Source organism: Chanodichthys erythropterus, chromosome 10, assembly GCF_024489055.1.
Source record: "Chanodichthys erythropterus isolate Z2021 chromosome 10, ASM2448905v1, whole genome shotgun sequence".
Classification (NCBI taxonomy): domain Eukaryota; kingdom Metazoa; phylum Chordata; class Actinopteri; order Cypriniformes; family Xenocyprididae; genus Chanodichthys; species Chanodichthys erythropterus.
Window position 1 is genome coordinate 14,989,246 of NC_090230.1, and position 27,648 is coordinate 15,016,893.

General features: G+C 38.0%; 1 protein-coding gene across 7 annotated transcripts; it reads right to left on the reverse strand.

The window, feature by feature from the left end:
* Positions 1–1,776: 1,776 nt before the first annotated feature.
* On the reverse strand, positions 1,777–26,701 carry tcf3b (transcription factor 3b). 7 transcript variants are annotated; one of them, XM_067396152.1, is made up of 21 exons: positions 26,169–26,699; positions 22,953–23,049; positions 21,781–21,853; positions 18,357–18,418; positions 18,191–18,263; positions 17,928–17,968; positions 17,688–17,820; positions 17,551–17,597; positions 15,070–15,169; positions 14,669–14,805; positions 14,491–14,587; positions 14,156–14,214; positions 13,905–13,983; positions 13,585–13,661; positions 12,774–12,974; positions 7,660–7,771; positions 7,388–7,541; positions 7,065–7,118; positions 5,096–5,328; positions 4,589–4,741; positions 1,777–4,424 (listed from the first exon to the last, which is right to left on the reverse strand). In XM_067396152.1, the coding sequence occupies exons 2-20, from the start codon at positions 23,025–23,027 to the stop codon at positions 4,596–4,598; spliced, it is 1,953 nt and encodes a 650-aa protein (XP_067252253.1). In that variant the 5' UTR covers positions 23,028–23,049; positions 26,169–26,699; the 3' UTR covers positions 1,777–4,424; positions 4,589–4,595. The 7 variants fall into 7 exon arrangements, with proteins under 7 accessions (XP_067252253.1, XP_067252252.1, XP_067252249.1 ...); XM_067396151.1 differs by having other exon boundaries at positions 12,774–12,977; positions 26,169–26,698; XM_067396148.1 differs by having other exon boundaries at positions 12,774–12,977; positions 14,491–14,805; positions 22,953–23,094; positions 26,169–26,701.
* Positions 26,702–27,648: the final 947 nt, after the last annotated feature.

A 27,648-nucleotide genomic window follows, 5' to 3' on the forward strand; every position in this document is an offset into this window, starting at 1 on the left:
TCAACTCGTCTCTACAGAATCCCCCACAGGTGCTCAAGAGTGTTAAGACTGACTGCAATACATGTCCACAGAAGGTTTTTTACCTTGGGAGAATGCATACCCTCATTGTCATGTTGAAAAAATGCCCAACAATGCAGGGAATGAGGAAAGGGAAACATCTTCTGTTTCAAGTTTGTGTATTAAATTACACAGTGGTGTGGGAATTCATGACAGCATTGATAAAGCAAAACTCCCTCACACCTTTAGCACTCATACATCCCTATATAAGAGCTTTACTACCACTGAACTTTACTGTGGGAACCAGGCACTTCTCACTGTACTCCTCCTCTAGCAACACCACATTTTGGATGCTGTTAGATCCAAAATTATTGATTTGGTCTCATGAGACCAGAGTATTGATTCCCAGAATCAAAATTTTGTAAAGAGCTTTGTAAATGGCACAGTAGATAGTTCCAGTGAGAACAACAACCATGCTTGTCATTTCTTCAGGCTGCATTTTACTCTGTGTGATAAACAGTCACTCTTTTCACAGCTTTTGCTGGCTCTGAGACACTCGCTTGGTATTTCTCCTGCTCTCTGTCTAGCAAAAAAAAAAAAAAATCCCCCATTACTAAATGAAAGCTTAAAATGAAGGCCTGATTATTTCAGGGGCCAAGTTCATTGTTTTTGAATTTCAGTGTTACTTTTGCTGTATTTTCACACTTAAAAACAATGATTTAGTAATCCTCTTGTACCACTGTCCTCTTTTGTGCTGAGAAATAAATCTCCTGACAGTTCCCTCCTAAGTGCTTCCATTATTGTCAGCATTAAGTCTGAGAATGATTCAGTGGGCTATATAACACTTTTTTAATTGTCAAGAAATTACTTCTTTAAATGTTTTGCTTCAACATACTTACCTGTTGATCAAACATTGCCTTAAACTTACACCAGAAAAATTTTATTTCCTTTTATTTAGTAACTTTCAGGAGGGTGTACTCATTTTTGCTACACGACATTTTATCACCTTAATAAGAAAATCTTATTTTTCGGAATAATTTTGACATGATTCTTTGGTAACTGATTAAACAGACTTGCTGGAACAAAGAACCCTAACATGTCTAAGTAATTGAGTAATTGCCTACTTTCAGAAGTTTCAGAGGGGGTGTACTCATTTATGCTGTGCACTGTATGTGTCACAAGTAAAAAAAAAATAGAATAAAATAAAATAAATAAATAAAAACAGTGAGCACCTATATATTTACAAGCGGAAACAGGACTTTACAGGACTTTACCAGTCCACCTAAACAGTTATCTCGCTAATGAGCACTTCTAAGAAATAAGATGTCACAAATATTCTGAAAGAAACGAGCAGTTTGTGAGGTATGTGGCATCAAATCTTTTATGCTTGATATGAATATATTAAAGATATAAAGATATGAGTTTTGTTTGAGACAGCAGCAGATAATACTGTCTGCTATAGGCTAACTATTTTAAAGGCCCTTTAACACCAAGTACAACATCTATAACGTTTATAAATTTAAAGTTATCATATAAACGTTCTAATTCTATAAAACACCGACAGCCAATCAGAATCCACTTGCCTATAAAAAGCGCGAGGATTTAAAAGCTTCAGCGCGCCATTATAATGAACAGAATCGTTGGTGTGATCATGTGAGCGATATTTCTCTTTACCGCTATGGTTCTTGGTGTGAACGGGCAGCGTTATCTCTTCACTCAAAGCTTTTTGTCGCAAAAGACACGCGACGGTAAGACTTTTATTACAATGTTTTCTTTTATTTAACTCATTTGAAGGTATACAAGATCCAAAGCAAGACATTGAAAAAAATGTATAATTCTGTTATTAAAAATGGCACATTTATTGCTACATTACTGTTATATACAGGACAGTTCTCAATACCTACTTTATATATATATTTATAAAAACAAAGACGAAAAATAATAAAGACAAAAACCGGAGGCACTCTGAAGACAACAGCAGTATTGTTCATGTCCCTACTGCAACTGCAAGACACCAGGTTCTGTAAAATTCACACACATCTTAATTCTGATGGAAATCATGGCAGCAATCTTACTTCAGCGCACAACCATTCATTCAAAATGTTCACTCAGTTGGACATTCAAGATGCTTCAGGGACAAAAAGAAAGTAATTTCTGACAGGAAACTCCATGATGACATGACAACACTCCTCCAGCATCTAAAGCATTAAGCAGGGGGCAAAAACAAATCCAGCACTCATATTTTATAGATACTTTCAGAATGAACATGCATTTGAGATGGTATCAGCTGGATAAAACAAGAATTACTTGAGAATAACAGTCTAGTGTTTCCGGCCCCCATCTGATGAATCGAAGAAGATCCTTCAATTTTCTGGTGTGCTTCACAGATTACAGGACATCTCGAAAGGAAAAAAAAAAAAAAAAAAAAAAATCCAACCTAGTTGAGCCAAAGATGACAGGAACGAGAACCCCTAAAATTGCCAAAAAGGTACACACACAGCATAATAATAAGGATGAAAGACTACAATGTTTCTAAATTGCAGATTAAATAGTACAACACAGATGCTTCCAGAAAGAAACAAAACAAATCCCAAAAGATGGATGAGCCATTTTTGCATTTTGAAATAAAAGAAATGATCAAGTTCACAATGAAAGTAAGTTTAGGCACTGACAAGGCATCACTCTCAAAAATGACAGTCTTGAGAATAAGAAGGCCACGATATATAAATGTTCGACAACTTTTTATCTTTATCAAGAATTAATATTATGTTTCCATTATACTTTAGGACAACCTAAGTTCAGTATCCCCCTTACGGTGAAATGTTATTACTCAGAAATCATATCCATTGTGGACATTTTGACATTTACACAGGTTATAACACCATTTTTTTTCTTACATACATAATTCAAACCATCAGGGAACATCATCTCACGCACATGACAAAGATCGGGTTGAGACGTACAACTTGAAATGACAATATGAATAACTAAACTCACAGTAAGCCAGTCTGATGGAGACGTGAGATTGTGTACATTTGAATATTACATTCAAACAGGTTGCATTATGTGCATTGGCGAGACTGAAATGATGGTGAACGTTGCTTACGCACTACACCATTGCCTAAGAACACTTCTAGTGACGTACAGTTCCCTGAAATCAGGAAACTATTGTGAGGTCTTAAACCTCAATGCGCCTTCAATCATCATTATCAAATCTCTTTATCATGAGCATAGAGCTATTGTGGGGCATCTGGGATAAAATTAAGGGTGGGTTGCCTCACCCAAACCTTAATGTTTCTGAAAATATTTGAAATCGCATGGCGCATCAGAGCATTCACTTGCGCTATAGACTCTACACTTCAAACTAATATGTTTTTGTTATTTAGAAATCTACAATGTATAGACTAACAAAAATATATATATTTATATATATTCTTACATTTTTTCTCAAATCGAAATAACATCCATAACATATGCATGAGGTGGACATGTGTACACTTTCAGACTTTTGGCAACAACGAGTCGATGCGAGCGAATGATGATTGAACGTATCCTGGTGAAAAAATAAAAGGGCTTACGAAAGGAAAGACGTGAAAGGTCAACTTGGCAATTTTGTGCTTGGAAATGCAATGGAATCCAAGCATTGTTGTCATTGTAACAAAAGCTCATGTTCCTTTATGATGCAGTTTCTTCCGATTGGCTGAACTTGTCAGTGGCATCATGAGAGCTGATGATGCGTGATGTTTCCAAAGAGATGAAACAGTCTGGAGAGCTGCGATGGCCCATGTGCTTTTCTCCTTTCCGGAAGAGCCCTGTCCCACAGAGCAGAGGCATGCTGGGAAACGCCGTCCTCAAAAGCACCACAGGTTCGCCCCACTTCTCATGGGGTTTGGTTACACAATGCATGTAAGACTGTACCTTTCAGTAGGGAATGACAAACCACATTTAAAAAAAAAAAAAAAAAAAAAAAAAAATTGCTCATATACAAGCAACTCCCAAACTTTTGTTCCACACGAGTAAGCAGTTTGTGTCTTATATAAAACGTAACAATTAGGCACAAATCCATGATTAAATTGACGTTCATCTTGTCTTTCAATCAAAACTCTCTGCAGTGGAAAAATGTCAGTTGTGGTCAGAACGTGTCTATTCCTATGATCCAACGTTGCTGGGAAGCAGAAAAATACAAAACGACTTGAGAAAGAGTTCTTCACATTTGTGCTGGTAATTGCGGTCTGGAGTGATCACGGACAAAATCTGCTGTGTCAGTTTTGGCGGGTCAGTTTGTGTGTCCAAAAAGTTTTGGAGGGTGCACCTCTTTATTTCGTGGATGATATGCTTTCCGAGTCACTATATGCACACAGAGAGGATGAGAACGGTGGAAGAGATTCAAGGTCACTTCTTCCAGGAGCCCCAAGAAATGTCATGATCTAAGGACAGAAAACAGCCATGTTGAGGGATTTCCATAAAGCTGATATAAAATATTGAATGAAAAACTTGAAAAATTGCATTTGCAGCTGAAATAAGTGAACTGAAAGGGTTTGCATAACCTGTTACACAAAGTGAGGCCATGTTTAAATGGACATTAACATACCACATGATCACATGTGACTGACAGAGTTGCGTCCATCTCCTCCAAGGCTTTGATGCGGACCGGACAGCTGCATTTGAGTGTCTCCAACCACCCCGGACACTTTCTCCTCTTCGCGTCGCTTCAAACAAGCTGCTTTGGGGTTTAGGTTGCGTTCTGGATGAAAATGAATGTAAAAATGCAAAATTAACAGCAGCTGATTCGCTTAAAAGGAAGTATTCAATTTTAGAACAAAGCATTTCATTGATAAAATAAATCTTCTATATGGAATACCTTTTAAAATGAATTTTCTGCTAAAGTATACAAGGTCAAGTAGACAGAAAATTTAATAATCAACTTCAATCCATCAATTTTATCATAGCCTAACATATTTCACAATCTACTCAAGTCCCAGCCTATAATTTCCCCATGAATATTTATTATCACTCAGAAAATCTCACATACAAGTAAATGCTGTTTTATGTTGTCTTTAGATACAGACAAATCAGTAATAAGGATGAAAACACATACCACGGACTTGTTGCTCAAGGTTTAGTATCACATTGACGGCCTGGTGCAGGATGAGCAGTTTGGTCTGGGGTTTATCGTTGCTCAGGTGCAGCTGGCACATGCGGCCCAGCTCTTTGAAGGCCTCGTTGATGTCACGCACGCGGAGTCGCTCTCGTGCGTTGTTGGCCACTCGTCGCTCCTTCTCCCGCTCGATCTTCACTTCTGCCGGCAAATCCTCGTCATCTTCATCTGGACTATGGAGAGACAGAGACAAAACATTTACATTTCAGGGTTTGTTTTTTTTTTAAATTAAGATAAATTGTTTAAATTCTATTTTATTATTTAAATACAAAAATAATTATAAATATATTAATAATAATAATAATAATAATAATAATAATAATAATAATAATAATAATAATAATAATAAAATATATTTTTTGAACAGTCATATTATATTATATATTATAAAAAAAAACCTTTACATCAGGTGCCTGCTTAAGCATGTTACATGTAAAGTGCTGTATAGTCACACCAAAAATTATTCAGACACTAGATTATTTTTTTTATAGTGGGTGCAGGACAATAGTAATAGCAAAATAAAGTAAACTGACATACCCAAAAATTCTTCATACAGTGGACTACCAGTGAAACTGCTAAAAATTTGGGACCAAAAATTATTCAGACACTTTGACCTGACCGTGTTTTGCTTAAGTGTTATTTGACATAATTAAGATTAATTTTTTTCTGACACAGTTTAACTCTGAGATCTTGTCATATTTTATTATAAGTGAATAAACTGTAATAATGAATGAAATGCTCAAGGTGTCTGAATAAATTTTGGTTTGAATATATAAATTATAAATATCTTAAATGCAGTAGTACCAGTAAAATGTTTGGTCACACCTGACAAATGTTTTCTTGTGATACATACCTTTTGATCTAAATGCTTATGCATAAATGTGCGCAATTAGTTTCACTCTATAGTATATAGTATAGTATATTAGTTATAAACTCTACTGTTCAACTGGTTCACTATCTGGATCAGAATATATGAAAACTCTAATGCTGTTCAGCATCCCAATATTCAACAATATTATTGATCTGACTGCACTGACACTAGTGGATGAGAACTGAACTGAGCTGCATGATGACGCCGTTTTCTGCAGAACTGCTTTATAGATGAAATGAACTAATTTAATAATTGATGATCCTTACAATGGAACTTAATCAACACAATCAACTTCAGCTGAACAATGACACTTTCCTTTTTAGAGCTGCTTTGAAACAATATTTATTCTAGGTGACGACTTTTATTCTGAAACTTCTAATCACTTATGTCGCTGGTTATTGTTTACTTTCACTGCTGCTTGTGCTGCCATTTTCTGCAAGTGTTAATAAAGACCTCATTTAATACCTCATGGCGGCGTGTTTTACCACAGCTGTACAATGTTCATTCTAATTTGGATGATGCCAGTGGATGTGAACATTCAAACCAGTTATATAAAGAGTTGAACAGTTCCCTCTCTCCTGTCATGCTTCTTATCGTAGTGGATGAGCATTCATCCACCTTTATTTAATATACAGTCAGTTACAGATAAAGAATAAAACATTTTGTCCAAACTTTTTACTGGTAGTATATAAATATCAGTAACCCCTTTTGAGATCAAGAGATGAATGCTGAATTAAAAGATTTATATCCCCCGGAAAAAAAGAAAAATAGATGAAAATTTGCTTTGTCTGCTGATTTTGCAGCGCACTACACATTTAAAGACATATGATTCTAGTTCATACTCATGAAAACATCATATAGGAGAGAGTCCCACCTGTGTCAAAATCAGCTTATAGTGTTTCAATGGCTTTGAAAACCAATTGAAGTATATATTCATTTTGTATACAATAACATTCAGACATTTAATGTTTTAAAGCGATCAAGTGAATATCCGGAGTCTTTCACAAACATGCACTCTATGGTGGGAGATAGACTTACTCTTCTCCCTGGTCTGATAAACTTGAAAGGACTTGATGGGTAAACACCTCCTTTCTGAAAACAATGTGAGAGTTTGGGAAAGGGGGGGTGGAGGGGAGAACACTATAAAACATGGTACTTTGTGTGTTGGGGAAGCCCAAACACTTGAAATCAGGCCTGGCCTGATGTGAAGACAAAGAAATTTTTAGACATTTTTTGTAGGAGATCATATTACGACATTGCAGACTTGCATCAAACCATCATGCGGCTGAGCATTTTAGATTCAGTAAACATTCAGCCATTCTTGAGTATTCTGTGGCGACTCTAAAAAAGTGAACTTGTACCTTGTTCTGGTGCGAGACTGTTTGCTTTCCTTCTTCTCTTCTTCAGACTTATCGGCCACAGAGGAGTTCTCATCTTCCTCCTTGTCTTCCCTCTTAATGTCAGATTTGTTTGACGAACGTGTGGCTTGGGCCAAGCCTCCGGGCAAACCTGAAGCTAGAGACAGAAAATCGTCAAATGCATAACGCTGAAATTAACTTGCAACTTTCAGCATTTACATCTGTTGTTTACATGTTCGGTTGGTTCAGAAAGAGAAACTGAAACTACTGCTCACTGTTAAAAGCCTCTGGTGCTCCTCCAGGCTGTGGGGTGCCTGAAGCATGAGCTGACTGCAACAGGGTGCTGCTGGGAGGAAGGCAGGCATGGTCGTCATGATGGCTTCCAGCCTGCAGGCAAGTGCAACAAGGGAGAGTAATTAGCACTTACCAATACCCATGGGTGCATTATTTTTGTTTTGTGTTACATGATACCACATACAGCTCTAAACTACAGTCCTGTTATCACTGCCTAGGATGCTAATTTGAAACTGCAGAAGGTATTGCACTTTTGAAGAAGTAACAAAAAGTAGACTATTAAATTAAAGCTATGCACACACACGCACACACACTAAAAACTTTTTGTAAATTTACTAGCAGTTTGCATCATTCGTGGAAGCTAAATTAGAACCATGCTTATTGTATGATTTAATGTGCATTTCTCTCTAAAGGTGCATTTACTATACCAGGGGTCTCCAAACTTGGTACTGGAGGGCCACTGTCCTGCAGATTTTAGCTCCAACCCCAATTAAACACACCTACCTGTACATAGTGTTGTCAAAAGTACCAAGTCGGTACTGAAATTTAAAAAATGTGACGCTTTAAACTCTGTTGAGTGGATTCTTAAACACCTCTGATTGGCCTTTGTGTTCACGCACTCAACATATATGTCTGTGATTGGCTACAATGATCAACGCACAGGAGTGTTTGAAAGCACATGGAAGTATCTGAATTTGAAAGCAAGTGTCTATCAGTGGACCGGTCCTCTGATAGACGCCTGATTTGAAACGCTCCTGTGTGTATCTGTGTAAGCGCTCAGTGAACAGCGTCAGTAGGTGCGTTTACATGGAGCATTGTAATCGGTTTAAAAGTCCAATCCGAGTGAAAATGCTCCATATAAAACGCCTCAATCACAATAAAAATGCCCAAACTGAATGAAATTGTAATTGGTTTGAGAGGGGTGGGATAAACCTTTCGATAAACTGAATAAAATAAAAATTCTGCCATGTAAATGCGTTAAACCAATTACTTTGCATCTATGTCATCACGTCAAGAGGTCAGTGGTCGTCAGAATGCACAATGGTGGGGGCAAAATTAAACATTTATTAAATACACTGAAGGAACTCAGTGTATCATTACTACGGACCTTCATCCACACGCTTCTGCTTTTCGGATGAGGGAGGGGTATTGAGATGCTCCTTAGAGATGCACAGCCACCAAAAAGGTTAGCTTCCTGTGCCCGTCTTTTCCTCATACCTTCCAGCAGTAATATGCTACAAATTCACGCTGTTGCTTGATTAAGAGCAACACTTAACATGAAAATAGCGTGCCTAAGAAATAATGGAACTCCATGTTGACGGGAATAAAAGGTAGCAAACAGGACAAAAGCTAATGTGTCATTCCGATTGAGAGCGCTGGCACATGTAAACACCATATTGGATTAGATAATGTCTTATGTAAATAGTCCACCGAATCTTTAAATCAGAACGATTTTAATCAGAATGACAAAAGTGTACATGTAAACATGGCTACTGTCTATTTACAACATGTTTTTAAAGCGCTGATCATTGTAGCCCATCACAGAAATATCTGATGAGCATGTGAACACAATGGCCAATCAGAGGCATTTACGAATCCGCTACAGTGCTCAAAGCATCACATTTTTAAAATTTCAGTACAGACTTGGTACCAAAGTCTGTACTTTTGACAACACTACCTGGAAGTGTGTAGTATGCCTAATTAGAGCTTGATTAGCTGGTTCAGGTGTTTAATTTATGAACCATTTGCAGTAAACTTTCAGATTAAAGAAAAAAAAAGGACACTTGGAGACTCCAAAAAGACACCAAACAATCAAATGACACAAGGAGTCCATAAGAATTCATAAATTTATGTACACGAGCACTCGTGATAAAAACAAAAATCAAAACTTTTCAGAATTCAGTGTATAGTATGCGTACAGTGCAACAGCAAAGACTTGTTTACATTTCGCATTACTGAACAGAACCACGTTTGCTAATCAATATAACGGACTTGTGCGTGCTTATTGCATGACTCCTGTACGTCACTGCTATTGTCTTTACCTTAACTGCAATCCTCATCCATCAAAACTTTACTAGCGAGACGCTGGTTTGCTTTATCCTGCCGAGAAACATAGTTTGCATATCATCTGGCCATACAGCGGTGAGTTGTTTTGAGGTTCCATTCAGTCTGTATTTCACACAGCACGATGTGCGAGATCTCACATACTTCAGAAACAATCACAGAATATGACACTGGAATGAATAATTTACTAAAAACACAACACGAGTCTCTATTTTCTCTGCCATCTCTGATGTAATCAGCCTGGTTTTCTTTATGTTAGTGCTGTTTTGGACTGATTGTTTGAATGAATCCGCTTACTGGATCATTGGACTGAAAACTTTCCTGAAGTTTAGTGGCTTAAAATGATCTGATCGCAAACAGAAGCGAAATAGAGTTAAAAGGTTAGAATAGAAATTTCCACCAACCAGGGTTACAGGTGTTTGCACCATTGTAGATGCTCAGTGTGATAAACTCCCGACTCCCAAGATCATATAACTGCGTGACGTAAATTATGTTAATGATGCAATTTGTGTGCTTTAATTTATTTGCGCGAATTATTTTAACGTGTTAAGGATTTCGAATTAATTGCATGCGTTAACGCACAGGTGTCAAACTCAGCTCCTGGAGGGCCACAGCCCTGCAGAGTTTAGCTTCAACCCTTATTAAACGCACCCGATTCAGCTAATCAAGCCCTTCGGGCCTATTTGAAAACTACAGGTATGTGTGTTTGGAGCAGGGTTGTTGGAACTAAACTCTGTAGGGCTGCAGACTTCCAGGAACTGAGTTTGACACCCCTAATATTATATATATATATATTATATACACACACACACGTCCTAAAAACTAATATTATTATAATATTAATTATATTTATTCTAATTATAATATACATTAATATAAATTATTAACAATAATATTAAGGCAACATTTTATTTTAGTGTCCTTATTACATGTTATAAGTACTTACTATAGTAATAACAGTAAATTAGCATAATTACAAGAAACAGTCCCTAAACAAAACCCTATATTTAGTACATTTTGTACGGAATGCACAATGTATCAGACACATATTGATATCTGCCGATAAAGGGTAATTTTTAATGTTATCCTTATCGATCGGTTAAGAAAATTAGGGCGATATGTTGAAGCTGATAGATAACGTATTATTTCCCTTTAGATGAGACACTTCAGATGTGCACTGTTCCCCATGATGGTTTTCAACTGCTTGATACAGTTAAGTGCAATATATGCAGCACAAATCTGTCATATAGTCTACATAAAATTATAACGAGAACACGACTGTAGAAGACTGTTGTGAATTCTTTGTGTGCCCGTGTTTCAGCGCGTTAAAAAGCGTGTTCAGGGAGTTACACCCTCATGACTAGCACAATCAAGTTTGAATGTACATTCACAGTCTTTTGTGCCATTGTCAGTTGTAATATGTTTATTTTGTGTATGATTAATCTCATATAGGATGCGTTTGGTTTAGCTTTAGCTTAAACAGCAATGCACATCAACAATAACTATGATTGGGGCGGTCATATACATAACATTATAATGAGAACACTACTGTAATAAAACTGAATTCTCTTGACGTTTTTTAGCGTGTTATTGTGGGGAGTGCATCCAGAACATGAGCACATTCTGACCAGTCAAGTTTATTTATGCATTCACATAATTTAGTGCAGATATAAGTCTTAATATTAAGTTTATGTAATAATTTCTGATTAATCTCATATAGGATGCGTTTCATTGAGTTAAATAACCCGCTAGAAAAACTCTTCAGTTTCCTCATTCAGCTTTTCAAAATATTAAAAGCTATGATTGGGACTGTTGTATAATTAACATTATAATCGTCTACACTATTGTAATAAAAAGTTGTAAATTCTTTGGGTTTAGTTGCCATGCTTCAGTGACTGTTGAGTTGATTAACCTTCTAGTAAAGCGCTTCAGTTTACGGGTCTTCATTCTTTTCAGCTTCAGCATGCGCAACTCAAACAGCAGTGATGTTATTTGAAAATATTAAAGTAGTTTACTATTTTTCAAAAACATTGATGCGTTATTAATAACTAGCACTTTTATTCTCGTATTTTTTCCATCAACAACATGACTTGATTAAAATAATTTCCTTATTGTCTGTGCAGAAGCCATTTCATTTTATTTAGCCATGGCACATGTATTTTTTTTTCTTTGTATGTAGCATAAGTATTGTTGTCCAGTGAGTTGTTTGCATTATTTAGGTTTTTTGTTGTTGTTGTTTTGTTTTTGTTATATACACAATACATTTTTTGGTATCACTTTACAACAAGGTCTTATGTTAATGAATGAACTAACAGAGAGCAATAACCTTTGTGAATATTTGTGTTCATGTTAGTTCACAGTGCATTAACTAATGTTAACAGATACAACTCTAGATCTTAAAAATGTCTTAGAAAATATTGAGATTAACATCAACTAAGATTAATCCTGTAGAAGTATTGTTCATTCATTGTTCATGTTAATTAATGCTAATAAAATGAAACCTTATTGTAGTGTTACTTTTTTATATATAAAGAAAGTTGGCTATAGGAGTGTAAAATTAATTTTAAAAGTTAAGGAATCTTTACACTGGTTCAAACTAGGCTACTGTATTGTATATGTTTGACTTATGTTGAAGTATTTTGGAAATGGCTTTTAATGGTGAGCCTTTTGTTTGTATAATCATTTAAATACTGAATAATAAGCAACTAAATATACTTACTATAGGGTGAGGATTAGGGTTTGGTTTGGACAAGGGTTAGTTGCATGTACTTATGCATAATATATAGTTATTACTATAATAACTACACGAAACATATGTAACTGACACTGTAAAATAAAGTTTTACCCTAATTGCTTTGTGTAATTACACTGTAACAAGAACACCTTAAAACAAATAAAACAAAAATGATATTTTTTAAACCCATCCAAATGAACCAATTCACTAAAAAGATGATTCCATAAATGCCATTTTGTGTGTGTGTGTGTTTTTTTTTTTTTTTTTTTTTTTTTAAATCCATGAGTCCACACTAACCATGGCAGGATGTCTGTTGGTTAGGGGCAGTCCCGGGTTGGAGTAGGCCTGAGGGAGACCCCCCATGGATCCGCTGGATGTGGTGACGGCACCCAGTAGGCCATGCATGTCGGCATGGGGTCCAGGAATTCCCGGGGGCTGACCCACTGCATGACTTCGGAGCACATCAATGGCCTCCTCTAGTCGCTCTTCCATTTTGTTCTGCTATGGAGAAATATCATTGATATTAACCTTACAAGAATACATGAAATTATGTAATAAGGCATTAAAAAAAAAGAAAATTTTTCTACTAAACGATAGATATTCATTAAGACAGCAAAAAGTCAACATATATATATATATATATATATATATATTTTAATATAAATACATACATTATTAATAATAACAATAAGAAGATGATGTATTTAATGTTTACGCAGAGCATTTTTTTAAAAAAAATATAACAATAAAGTAAAATTGTTGCAACTGGTTGTATATCAGTATTATTGTTATACTATGTTTCAAATAATGAGAACCGTTTTAATAAAGTTTAAACAAAATACAAAATGGTGCTGAAACAATACGTTTAAGTTGAAGAGCTACAATTGCTAAAACATATCTATATATATATAAATCTATATATATGGCAAAAAAAAAACTTAAAATGAAAGCTTGAGATATAAAAGCTAATTCAAAATATTAATAAATACTACAATAGTATAACATTAATATTATTAAAATAATGCTGTTGTACATTTGCCCAATCAAAAAGTGACACTTGAGCCGTTAACATTGCGGGAATGTTGAAAAAGCATCTTTTTAAACTTACCAGTGCATGTAGTCCACCCTCATAGTTAGGAGATAGAGCAGTCTGGCCAGAAGCTCTCGACCACTGTGCTGCACCTGCTGAGGAGAACATGATACAAAGCCTTAGTGTGGAACATGTGCAATGCCACTGTGACACAAGATGGCACTCTAGAGCTTCAAATTTTCACCTCGACCTACACAAAGCCCATCAATCTACAGGGAATGATTTATGATTCTTCAGTCTGCTTCTTCTGCATACACGTATTTGTCTTTGTACCTTTCAACACAAACAGATTTAATGAACCGGATCTACCTTCGACAGAATAAGACAGCGTATCTTACTTGCAATGCCCTGAGGGGAGCCCACAGGAGTGGAAGGAGTGGAAGAGAAGTTGTTGCTGTTGTGGTCCGAAGGGTAGATCTGTCAAATAAAAAACACATGGAAGAAAAAATTTGAAGCTCTGCACACCTCCAACTATATGGCTAATAATAATCTGTAATGAAAGGATAATTGAAAGTCTGAATAATACTATCTGTCTTTGACTTCACATGGCCAAATGCTCTTTCATGGTGATTAATGGAAGCTCACTCACCGAAGCAAGAGCTTTTCCGATCTCATCACCTGAGCTGCTTGCGACGGAGCCTCTATTGGCTGTGGGGAAGAATGAAAGAACTTATTAACTTAATTTATTACATCAATGCCATGTCTACTCCGCTGATCCATAATTTGCTAATCCGCTAAAAATGACCATTCAAAGTCTAAATGAAAGATTGAAGGCCATTTCCTCTAAATTATAGTTCAAGTTCAGATTAGTCCAAAACCAAAATTGATTTCACAAGAAGAATCAACTTCAAGATTCAATCTGAACCCAATTACAAGCTTAGTTCACAACCTGGACATTAAATTAAAACGATGAAGGTAATTTACCCAAAATGCTGTCTGATCCATTCATGGAGGATGAGTGGCTATAGGCAGCTGAGCCCGAATGGAAACCATTGACGTCCGCTCCATGCAAAGGGTAGTTCTGTAGAGGCAAACACAGTGATTGGAGCTTCTGAAATAAGTCACAATTTAAGCCCTTCTCCAAAGCCTTCAGAAGACATACCATCCTGTCTTGTGCGTTTATCGCAGAGAAGGAGCCAGGCTGATTGATGTGTGGCGAACTCCCCAGCATAGCGGTGTATCCTGACTGACCTAAGGATCCAGATGGGGCCCAGGGGTCCGAAGAGGAGTGTAGGCCCTCTGCAAACACAAAGGTAGATGAGAAGGATCAATACCAGTCAGCACAAGAACTTGTGCAGACATGCTATGCATGTTCCCAATTTCAATCAAATCAAACAAACAAAACTACAAGATAATTCCATAATCATTAATAATCTGTTTGGAACATGTCTGTGTGGACATAATATGTACCAATTAATATTAGCATCACATTACGGCTCGGCGAGATTGGGTTTTTAGATGTGCCGCAGACTCCTGCATAATTGTATTTCCCTATATACACACCTTGCATGTAAAAGGACCCTGGGTACACAGAGCCAGGTTTTGAGCCTGGGAAGGCAGCACTGTCACGGATATAGTCATCACCAGAGGTGGCAGCATAAACCTGCATTTATAAACAAGATACATGAAGAACATAAAGAAACATTACATTTATATAGTGACAGGCTAAAAAAACCCGGCAAATCGCTTGCACATGAATGCACAACTGGTATGGAGCCCATGAAGCTGGCAAGCACTTTGTAATTTTCAGTACAAATGACGTGTACGCGTGTTTCCATAATGCCCCCTCAGATAAAGTGGCAGGGACAGAGAACAGAGCATGCTGGGAAATGCGCCACGGCCATCTCATGGCACAGTCGGCGCTTCCTCTCGCACTCCCATGAGCCAAAAAAGGAGAGGGAGGACAGCAACAGGGAGCACCATCCCTAAGAGTGAGTCCAAATCAAGCTAAGCACACTGGGTAATGACATATTCCATAACAATGAAATGGAAAAAAACAGGTACTTGTTTGTTTTATTATAATAACAATAATAATATAAATAAATTATACTAAATCTCTTTCATAGGAAGCCTTAAATAGAACCGAATGATGATCGGAAACTCATCTGAATTCAGGAGCTGCGAGATATGCAGCGTATTCCCCAACAAGCACGTTTTAACATGTATGATTTGTATGTTTGTCTGTATGTGCGGATGCATGAGCAAGTGTTTGGGAGGGAGGGAGGGAGGGGGGGCGCCGGCGGACGGGTGGGTCTAGGGCCAGGAGAGAATACAAATCCAGCAAAGCGATATTTCTCTTTTGCCTGTAATTTGATTTAACAGGGAGAAGTGGGATGGGAATGGAGAGATGCACTTCTAATTACAGAGCCATCTGCCTACTCCTGGAGCACGTCCAACTCCACAGGCAGCTGGGCTGAAGAGGGGAGGGGTGAGAACAGTGGGGGGAGAGGTCTTGCTGAAGAAGTGGTAGGAGTGGAGCAAAATAGACTGGTCGATTATCTAGAAACCACATAAAAGAACAAATGAGGGAGGGAGAAAAAAAAAAAAAAAAAAAAAAACTGCGAATGGCCCTCTTCTCTGAAGTTCACCAGGAAACACATCCTCACAATGATTTGTTGATGCACTCGAGAAGATCAAGGCAAGCCCAGACAAGTTGAGGATCAATATCCTTTAGTACTGAGCAAAGTTGGTTTTAAACTTCAAACAAAACACATATACATACACACATATATTATATTATATTATATTATATTATATTATATTATATTATATTATATTATATTATATTATATTATATTATATTATATTATATGGGGTGTTATAATGCTGTGGCAGCATAAGAGGAAGCTGTACTGAGCCATAGAGTGGGATTCAGCAGGAGCTAGAACCCTAGCTCATCAGCAGCCATTAATCTGAGCTAAGACAAGCAAGAGAGAGAGAGAAAGAGAGCGAGGTGCAACGGGACTCACAACTGGGTCACTTTGGAAGAGGGGGAGGATAAGGTCTAGCATGGGCAAATCTGTAGGATCGTGTTTGGGGAGAGGGTTTAGAGGGCAAAGTGTTGAGCTAATGTGGATTTAGACTATGAAAGAACAGTTACGCTTCCCATTACTCAAAGGAAGTGGTTTGGAAAGGGGTATGGCTACTTGCATGTTTGCTCAAGTTAACACCGACTTGCAATGGTCAAAAGTTCAGAAATATTATGGACCTTAGTCACGGAAGACATCTTTTTATTTTGACACAAATGAAAACATACAGACTGTTCAATCAAAAGTCTGTCCACTGGAATGTTTTTGCAAAGATGTTCCTTTGATATTTTGTTGGCTAAACGATTGACACAACAATAGAATCTTTTAGGAGGACTGTTACATCTACCGCTCACTGCCTTTTGCTTGTTTGTTCACGCCATATTAAATATGCTTCTACTCTGAATAAATTCTATAGCAGGGGTGTCCAATCCTACTACTGGATGGCAACCTCTTTCCGGCAGGTATGTTAGCTCTTTTCTAGAGCTAAACTCTGTAGGAAGGTGCTCCTCCAGGGAAACCACTTGTCTATAGGCTTTGGGACTAATGTCAAACCATTTCAGATGCCACAAATACCTGAGGTCAACTCTAGAAGTTCCTGTAATGGACACTATAGAATTCTTACGCTCTTCTTCTGCCATTGCTAAAGAGCTGACTTAACATCGGTGCAATTCCTGACAAAAGCAACTTGGAGCTGACATACTGACATATACCTTAAAATATGTCTCTGCCACTGTTTTGTCTCAAGATGCACACACCAGTAATGTTTTTCAAGTCTACGTCTATAAAAGTTACTTAAATATCCTAACTGAACTAAGGCCTAATCCTGGCTTAGGCTAAGCCCTGTCTGTTAAACCGGGCCTAAACCTTAAAATTAAGATTGTAATGAGATTGTAATGAAAAACTTTCTAATTGGAACCATTGGCAAGACAGAGAATATTTTGGAAAGGTCACTCACTGAAGATGGCAGTCCTGGCGGCTTCCTGATCTTTTTTGGTTGGGGATCTGTGAAAAGATTAAAACAGACATGGTGCTCTTTTTCTTTCAATACTAACTGATCAGACACAAATCTAGTAAGTGATGCATGTTCTTTACCCATGCCTCCATCTGATGGGCGTCTCCGGGGGTTGTTGGGGTATGAAGAGTAGAATTGTGAGCCAGACTTCAGTCCGGATGGGGACATGGCATCTGCAGAAGGCATGGCAATGTCTGAAGGCAGGAACCCCGGCTATAGGGAACAACAGGTTTGCGGATTTGGATCAAAAGTGAGAGGATGATGTCATGCAGTTGACTAAAGCACTTTCAATAGTTGCTCTTTGACCTGATTCAACTTACCTGACCCCCAAAGGAAGAGTATGGACCCCTTTCATTCTTACCTACAAATAAAAAAAATAGTGGGTGTTAAATACATATGTCCAAAAGTCACAATGATTGGAGGAATTGGAAGTCAATTAAGAGTGAATTGACATCTGAGAGCAAAGTCTCTTGGTGAGGCCAAAGAGGAGCTCATCTACCCTGAGCAACCTCGAGGCAACCCATAGGGCAGTTTCTACATCGGCGGCTTTGAGATCAACCAACCAAACATTGGTAAAACCCACCACTAATCCCTGTGCCAAGGAATGGGGAAGATAGTCCATCATGTTCATTGAAGTGTGGGCCCTCTCCATAGCTCTGGAAAAGCAAAGACAAGAAGCAGATCAAAACTATATAACATGCCCTTACAACACCTTAAGACGGCCAACAAGGCATTGGGATTGCCCGTACCTGGTTAAAAGATGGACTGTTTTGATCTCCAGCAGCCCAAGTACTACTGCGTTCTTCCATACCTACAAAGCAATTGATCACAAGCTGTCAGACCAATTCTACAAATCTGGCATGCACTAAACCTTCACATGAAGATCCTTCTTAATTCTCCGTTCATGCATTAAGGCCATTGGACATTTGGCGGCTGGTTCTCGGTGCTTGTCAGACAGCCTCTGGATCGCATCCAAAACCATCACACCACACTAATATCCATGTCATTCAGCAAGCCTCAACATCACTGACCATAAAGGGAGCATTCATTCAGTCACTGGATCTCATTAAGACAAGTTGGGGGGAGGAATATCACGGCAAGCAGAACAAAAACAGGCTGATCAAAGAATTGCGAAATTAGCATCATTGTACAATTGGGAGTGGAGACCCATAGGGACAACACAGGTCCCAGTACAAGGCATACAGGATATGTAGTGTGTTTAAAAGCTTCTCATCGCCATCAATATGCTTTATATGTAGAAATATGGATATTCGAAAACATTGCAGAAACGTTTTAAAGTGTACTGGAGCAGAAATTCCTCATAAAGCATTCCCCTCTGCCTCCTGTCTTATGCCTTAATGCAAAGCTCTCCAAAGACACATGGCTTAATTGCATGCTGATTTGCATAATTGTGCATATTAATGCAGTTGGTTTATGAATATTCATATTCTCCTTTTGATTTTTTTTTTTTAGGTCTAATTAAAAATGTGTGAGAGAAGAGGGGGTCTCAGCCAGAGCGGCCACTGAAGGCTGAGCATGAGTGATGAAGCTAACAAAGCAGAGCAAATAGCGACATCCACGCTGACAGCCGTGATCTATGGAGCCCACGCAGGCAGCATGGGAAATGAAGTGGGCACTGACTGAGTGAGTGAAAGAATCTCCCTGGCAGAATCATCTTATGTGGGGAAAAATGAAGTGGCAGAGATGCAGATTCAGATGCAGAAGGACCATATAAGATGTTTAACATGGCGAATGGCTTTGAATGACATTTGTCAGTAGGACTGACAATCTGAACGACCATATTAGCAAACTAAACTGGTGCTTTTTCTGTCAGATTTGGTTTTGTATATACAAAGTGGCTTTGTCTGAGGATACAATGCAATTTATCTTTTGAGTTATAGGCCAGTAATTTGCTGCAAGCATCAAAATGCAATTCTACAAAGACAAATCTGACATTCAGTCAAGCAGGAACGGATTCCGTTTCCTGCGTTGAGGAAAGATCATTTCCTTTATACACTCCTTCAAATACATCAGCTACACAGCATGCCATTATTCAAGTTCAGATCGCAGCAGATACCAAAAGTGAAATCATTAAAGACTTGAGGTGTGTGTGTAAATGTACTTCCATGTGAGGGGTGTGACCGGGGGGGAAATGGGCTCTGTCCTGTCCTAACGCTATCCTCAGTGGGTGACGTGTTGGGCAGCTGTGGAGGTGAGCGAGAGGACGCCTGGTGAAGTTCTCCCATGCAAGAACTCCCGCAAACAGCATGGCTATGCCCAAGGAGGGGGAGGAGATGGCTTAATGCAATTAGCACCCTTCCGAGCACTTTTGTCTTGAGGAACAGATGCACTTCTGAAGGCCACTGCTTCCTCTAAACATGTCCTTACTTTGTTGAATTTTAGCTTGAATCATAGGGAATAGCCAGAAGTTTAAGTACTGGCCAATTTGTAAATCAGTTTAAAGTTGAAAAGTTATCCAGTCCATGCAAGAAAAAAGGTTCAATTCAAGATCAAAGCTTATGTTAACTCACAACACTTTTCTGTGATCTTTAAGCAATGTTCTGGGTTCAATAAAAGTCAAGCTCTATCAAGAACATTTGTCATGTTACCACAGAAAATAAAATATGACTTGTCCTTTAGTTCTTTAAAAGCAAAAAAAAAAAAAAAAAAAACGTTAAAAATACACCATTTTGAATGTTTTGAAGATGTACGTTTTAACATGGAACTACCATTTGCCTGTTCAAAAATATATACAATACTTGCAATTCCTTTCATGACCATGTAATGTCAATAAATCCTGAAACTTCTGGACATTTTGTGCAAAAGAAAAACTTTTTACACAGAAGATTCCAAACACATGAATTACGTTGGTGATGAATAACTCATTTATCTGACTGGAACAGTGGTCTCAACACAAAACTGACAACTTTACAGTTTAAATAATACACTTTTTAAACCCGCAAAGTGCTTCTTAATGAAAAACTGCAGATAGGATCAAAATTATTTTCTGTGGTAAACGTGAACATGCCTACAAATAATGCCAACAGAACTTAAGATGTACTGAACCCAGACTTCCTTTACAAGTCCCTAAAGGTCCCTTGGACCTTTGTTTCTCAATACCGAATCTGAGAACATGTCATATCCTGTTATACAGAGTTCATAGGGTGAGGCTTATTTTGACTGATGTGGAGACCTTCTAGAAGCATCTCACAAGTGACAGATTTAAGAGTCGGGGTCACCTCGGTGTCAGGTAGCTCTCGCAATAAAAATCTCAAACTGAGACATTAGCTTGGCCCTGCTATGTAATTGGCACTTCAGGCCGCCACAGACCGAGAGTGAAGCTGGTGATCTTTCACAGTGTTTCTTTTGCTGTTTTCATGCGGCCTCCTGCGGGGTGGTGGGAGGTATGAGAGAGCTTTGTTGCAAAGTAGGTCCATTTCCTGTCAGTTGGCAGGGGGAGAAAGTGTTTTCTTGTGTGGGGGGAGGAGTGTTTTACGCGGTGGGGTGGGGGAATCGTTTGGAGACCGTAAGGCCTTTATTTAAGTCTTTGTTCTCAGATTGTTCTTATTCAAGGGTAATGTCTGGAGTGTCGATTGGGAGACAGACAGACAGACAGGCTGGAAAGACATGAAGAGAAACGCATGGGACGTTCATGCCTTTGACAGCTTGTGAAACAATCTTAACTGGAGCAAAACCAGCCAACAATGGGAGCAAAAACAACACGTAAGTGTGGGGCATGCAACTGGTTATAAAAGAAAAAGATGACAAACACAGAAACAAAGAAAAACACACATTTTCTGGACTCAACCTTTATTACGAACAGCAATGCAACTAATCAGTCCCTCCTCTTGACCTAACAAAGTTTTTATGATGTACAAGTTTGTGCAATAGGTGCTTCAACAGAACAACCAGTTCAAAGGGATCCAAAATGCCCCGAGCTTTGACTCTGGATATACTACGGTGTATTCATAAAAGAGGGGATTTAGGAAAACAAGAAGAAGCATGTTCTCTTCCTCTGTTGAGAGGAGTGAGCACTTAGCAACTGGCCCAAACACCTCCACTGCTATAAAGAACACCACTTTAAACTCATGAAATGCACAAATATGGCAAAGTAATCTGTGACATTTCTCTCTAAACAAGGAAAAAGGCATACGTTTAGTAGTAAAGATTTACCTGAACCACCAAATTGACTGCTAGCAAGTGTAGTTGGTCTGTTCTTCCCATTGGCCACAGGTGGCGCAAACATCTACAACAGATAAATAAGAAGCAAAGATGGAGTTTAACAATAGTAGCATATCACAGCAAACTCCCTTCAATGGGTGCCCACAGACTGCAATTCCTCAGAATTATTGAAGATTCACGCAACGAGACATCACGTTTTAGCTTCTTCAGACATTTAATGCTAAAGGTCACATAGCCAGACATACACCACTAAAATGGTTCAATCTGAAAGAAACCCTTTCTCATAAAGTAGTACAGCTCTTTGAAGATGCATCCTTGTCTTGAACTACAAAGAATTCAGGGTTTCACAGAAAGAATACCCGTTTACTTGGATAGATGATGTCTCCGTTTTTGAAGTGCAAAGAGAAACCTGTAAGCAGCAACAGTGCTAGCCTTGCATGGTGCATGGGAGGGACTTTCTGGTGTGGTAGACATTTTTCATGATGTGAAACATCATTAATACCACGAGAAAGAAGATTGTGAATGCATAAGGCTCAGATCCTTGGTTTTTACAAAGGTTCAAGGCTGGAAAATGAATGCGACATGAGGGAGTAACTAAACCATCAACAATTTGTAATTAGATGTGAGATCATAATGCATTTGGTCTGGCACGTCTGATTATCAATGTATTGTCTTAATTGATTCTCTGCTTCAGTAGATGGCAATTTTCCAATGCAATAAATTAAGCATGGTCGAGCCATCCAATGAATCAAGCGATTAACATTTTTATATTCGCTATTTTTTTTATGCTATTTAGGATGGCATGACCGCCAAGAATAATCAATTTTTAACAACAGGTGAAAAGAGAATAATAAGTGGAAGGATAAGGAGAAAAAAAATGGTAAGATGGTAAAATTAGAGAGGAATGAGTGATGGTTATTATGCTGAAGACGTTTCAAATGGTACCCTGCACTTCTCAGGAGCCAGTCGGAGGACTGCACATGATTTAATGATCCATTATAATGTTTATAGGCACCAACTTCCATACAATCAGTCCAAAGAGGAATGAAGAAAAACTGATAACCCTGACTACAAGGTCAGATTTTGTTGAAGACAATAAGGATAGACGCAAATCGAAATCATAAAGTCCAGATCAATGACAAAGACTCCAATTTCTTCCTTACCGCACTGAAATCCAACAGGTCACTGAGTTCCTTATCTGTTCCCACTGTAGCCATTCTCTGGTGCGCCTCGTTCATACCACTCGGTCTTTAAAGCACCCTGCAGCAGAAAAGCAGTGTAAGAGACACAGCTGTGGTGAGCTATCTAAAGACAAGATGAATGAGAAAGGCAGTGATGAAGTGCAAGTCGAGTATCATCGTATTGAATAGTAGATAGAAGTGGAAGTGTATTGTACTTATAATATCATAAGAGTATATCACCAGAATTTGCATGTCCCACATTTCTTGTCACAAATTAAAAATGAGACTAAATTTAATTAACCAACTATGCATTGCTTCAGGAGGTTTTACGAAACACCAGTGCCATGTTATTATCTTTGTCCAAGATTTCAATCTTAAATCTAAAACTTGCCCGATAATTAATTTGGCCAAGGAAATCCAGTATGTGTAACACACATTACACTTGCGTTCTAACAATATAGCTAGAAAAGCATTACTAAAAAAAAGGTAAATCCATTTCTTTCCCTTCTATACTGGTCCTGCACCAGTTGTAATATTAATCACTCTTATTATTAAAATTGTTGTGTTATGCAACATCAGGACAGCAATGAAACTAAATAAAATCAGCATTCAATCAGTTTCCATGATATCAGCACATGGAACATGCAAATCAGCATTCTTAACTTATTGTACATCTCTATCCTGTGTATGATTTATAGTTATCTGGCCAGATGTTTTGCATAAAAGGAGACCATCAAACGGGGAGGAAAATATTTAAACAACCTCCAACTGAAGTGAAATGTTTTAAATGTTGATCAAATACAATGAAATTGTCAAATGTTGGTAAAAGAGAAACTTTTCTCAGTGCCATCTTAAGGAGTCCTGTATGCTACTGCATGCCAACAGGTGGTGTGCTTTAGCAGTCCTTTTTATTAGCCATCAACCGTCTGATTATAACACTATCGCAAGCCAATAGCTAAAATAAAAGTGTTTTTACACCTTGCAAATACATTTTATTCACACCGCTTTCTTGACTCCCAAACAAAAGCAGCTAAATGAAAAACATATAGCCTCTCAGTAAAAGACAAGAAAGATCTCCAAATCCCCATCAAGTTCATGCCAAACAAAACAAAGCCAAATCACAAGTAAAAATATATTTCACTCAGTAGTATACTGACATTTTCCATCTAAAATGTGACAAAAGTCTCAGAAACGAAATACATGTCATGGAGCTGTTTTAACTGATATGACCAGCCCTGCTGATTGTCGTACGAGGTGAAGGCCATTGAATTAGGTTTGAGAATCGAAAGCCGGTTCTTTTTAGGCCTATATATATAAAAAACGGAAACGCATGACTTATGACACACAGTTCCTTTAACAGTTCTCAAACGTGCAGACTACTGTATTTTCCTATTCCTATTATTATTTAATCTACAGCATGAAATACGCGATCGGTCTAGTCCGATTCTTGAACTAATGACTCTACTAGTCGATTCTTTGAAGTGATGCAAAATACTGCGCCACCAGTGTAATTCCATTTTCGAACGAATGATTCTTATGAACCGGTTCAGTGTAGTGCATCAAAAACACTTGTGAATCTGTCGCTGCTGTTTATGAATTAATATAGTTCACTTACTGAACCCCCAAGTACTAAGTACTAAGAACTTAAAGAAGCATAATTACTGACTGGTTGTTCATATGACAACGTCCATATAAATCAGGCCTATATAGGCTGTTATATTATATAGGCCTACCACATTTTTATTTGTTTATTATTTGCATTTAGAATTATTTTTTAAACAATTGCATTGCATTTATGATGCCTCTAAAAGTATATAAAAGTGTAAAGAACACACCTTTGCAAGAAGTGCATTACATGTAGCCTATTTATGATTTCTCACGTCGGTTCTGCTGAAATCTGAAACGGTCACATAATTTACAAATAGAATTGCTATAAATGCAATAGGTATAGCCTACAGCATTTCCCCTCAAATATTATTTATATAAACAGGAATCATTATAAGGAAACTGAAGCAGAATAGTTAAATTCCTTATGATTCCCATTCCTAACGGTAAATGTTCCTATCGGTGAAAATGATGTGATACTGAAAACCAGACAAAACACGCGTATTTCGTAGTAGCTTACAAATAAATGTGTATCTTCAGTCTGCTATCACTGCAGCTAACTGGCGGTTAGTTGTAAGAGAGCGCAACAGTGTTACCACTAAGCACCAAATTAATGTGCCCGAACTAAATCCACGTTATGAATAAAAACACGGAAAATACACCAGGAAAGCCTATTTAAAAACCAGCTGAATTATTGAGACACGTTTAAAGTAGTGTTTAGTCACGTCCCTTTCTTTGTGCAAGTAGGGCTAAGCTTCACCCAGACATGAACAATGTCAATATTTATTCGCAGTTGTAAACTTATGTATTCCGATAGCCAACCATTTCAGAAACCGATAGGCCACATCGATCGCACGCACGTAATTTTGATAAGCACGACATTATTATCAATATTAACCAGGCGTCCAGCCGATAATTCTCAATTATTCATGTGTTGTGAGATAAATGTACGAGCTTGGCTGGGGATAAAGCTAAAGTTAATAAAAGTACCGCGACAAAATGTCAACTTTTCCTCAAGAGACTCGCGATTTGATGAAGGCGAGTGGGGGTGGGGGGACGAGGAATTTCCTGCCAAAAAATATTCAACGAAGTAACTGAATTAACCAAAGGCTTTGTGAAAAGCAAACCTGGACACAGCACACTACAACTCGCTGCTCAAGTTTAGTAGGCAGTGACATATTTTAATAAGTATAACAAATTTATGTAACTTTCAGTCATTAGTAATGTGTGAATTAAATGTGCACTGACAGCTCTCGCGCTTAACTAGTCAGTTCAACTCATAAGCGCCCCACAAAACTAATCCTTACTTTGATAAAAGGACAAAGGAGTCATTTCTGTTAGGATAGAACTGGGTTAAAGACCACCAGCACAAAACTGGGCAGGACTTCCCACCACCACCACAGCCACTAAGCTAGCAAAAAAAAAAAAAAAAAAAGACTCTGCATCCCCCCACTTCCATAAGCAGACATCCCAAAAACTTGCTAAATTGAACTTCAATCTGCAATTATGTGACTTCTCTGATGTAAATGAGAGACTAAAATGATTCAACTTAGTAACTCAGTAAAACACTACATAATGACCAAAAGGCTTTACCTCTGTTTATCAGTTGTATTACATCCAGTAGTAAAAAAGAAAGGTTGAATCTCGTAGGGAAAAACCAAAAAAACTCGAAAGAATTTGAAGCACGGCGCATTAAAGGCTGATAGGCGCAACAATGTGTGTTATTCCTCCTTTGACATCCTACTACAAAACACCGACGTCACAAATACAATGTTGCAGGTCTGTATCCAAACAATCCCGCGCCACGACTTCCTTTATGTTGTTACAATTGAGGTGAATTCATTCTTCTAGTAGACATCTTGACCACCTCCATCCACATTGTGAGCAGCAACAATGTATTCCTCCGCATGGAAAGAGGGGCCTCAAAAGCTCGGGTGTCCAGTTTCATGTGCCCAGGGGAGTCAAGAGTTTTTTCGACAAGGTCTACGGTTTAAAATGCACGGATGAGTCAGGACGCGCACAGTGGCTGTTAATCATTTGTCAGTCAAGATTTAATAGGTATGCTTTAAGGAAAAATGAATTGATAATAGGAACTATAATTTCCGGCGGAGGTTGATGGTAGAAAAGTAAGCGGCATTTATACAAGAGCAGCAAGAGATGGAGAGATAAACCCGCATGCTCGTATCCAATAGAAAGGCGACAGGAAGTGATAGGCAGTTGGAATGTCCAATAGTCACACGTTTATTCACTCCAGACCCGTCCCTTTGGTGACGAACGCTGTGTGTTCAGTGAGGCTGCTAGAGAACAGCCTGCGTGACATCATTTTATTAGTCTGGTTAACGTCGCCGCCTGCGCGTTGTATCGCTACAAACATTCGTTTAAAGTGTATTCATAATCGGGCGCAGAAACGTTAGGAATATTACTTTTTAAAAAGTTGTTTACGTAACACATTTTTTTGTCAGAATAAAGGCAAATGGATCAACATTCAAAAAGACTTGATTTAGGACCGTCTAAGAGTTTAATATAATTTCAGTTTGTATGAAAAACAAATACAAAATTCTCACTGGGGGCTTAGTGACTACTAGGTAGTTTGTAACTAAATTTGTACATAATTTGGTTACACCATTGCCCGGTTTCACAGACAAGGCTTAAAAAACTGAAATCAACTTACATTGACATATCACTCTAAAAAAATGGTTGTATATAGTACTAAAGTCCCTTTAAGACAATTGATTTCACTCGGCGGCCATCTTTGAAATGCCTCTTGGACATTCAATTATCCAAAGCTGTTTGCCAAGCTTTCGATTAAATTTAATATTTGAAATCACCAATGAAATCTGACAACAACTGTCTCATAAATTTTGTTTCTAATTGCTCGAATCATGACAAAAAACCTATATTTTTCAGGCTGGATCAAGCTTAATGCGCATGCACAGTCCTAAATGCACGTCTCTTGTGTCTCATTTCGGAGGCGCGCGTCTGACTGTTTCTATAGGAACGCATCTTGTGTTATTCTATAGTCTTTGATAGTACTAAAAGTGGTTCTTTGGCTCATAATCATAGGGGAACCACT

What these genes read in the sequence shown, in the direction of transcription:
- tcf3b (XM_067396148.1), bottom strand. Translation starts at nt 23,027, where the DNA reads ATGAACGAGGCGCACCAGAGAATGGCTACAGTGGGAACAGATAAGGAA. An exon ending in CAGTCAATTTGGTGGTTCAG is followed by an intron (nt 18,419 to 21,780) that starts GTAAATCTTTAC and finishes ATTGCTTTGTAG; the next exon opens with GTATGGAAGAACGCAGTAGT. An exon ending in AGCACCAGAGGCTTTTAACA is followed by an intron (nt 7,542 to 7,659) that starts GTGAGCAGTAGT and finishes TTCTGTCTCTAG; the next exon opens with CTTCAGGTTTGCCCGGAGGC.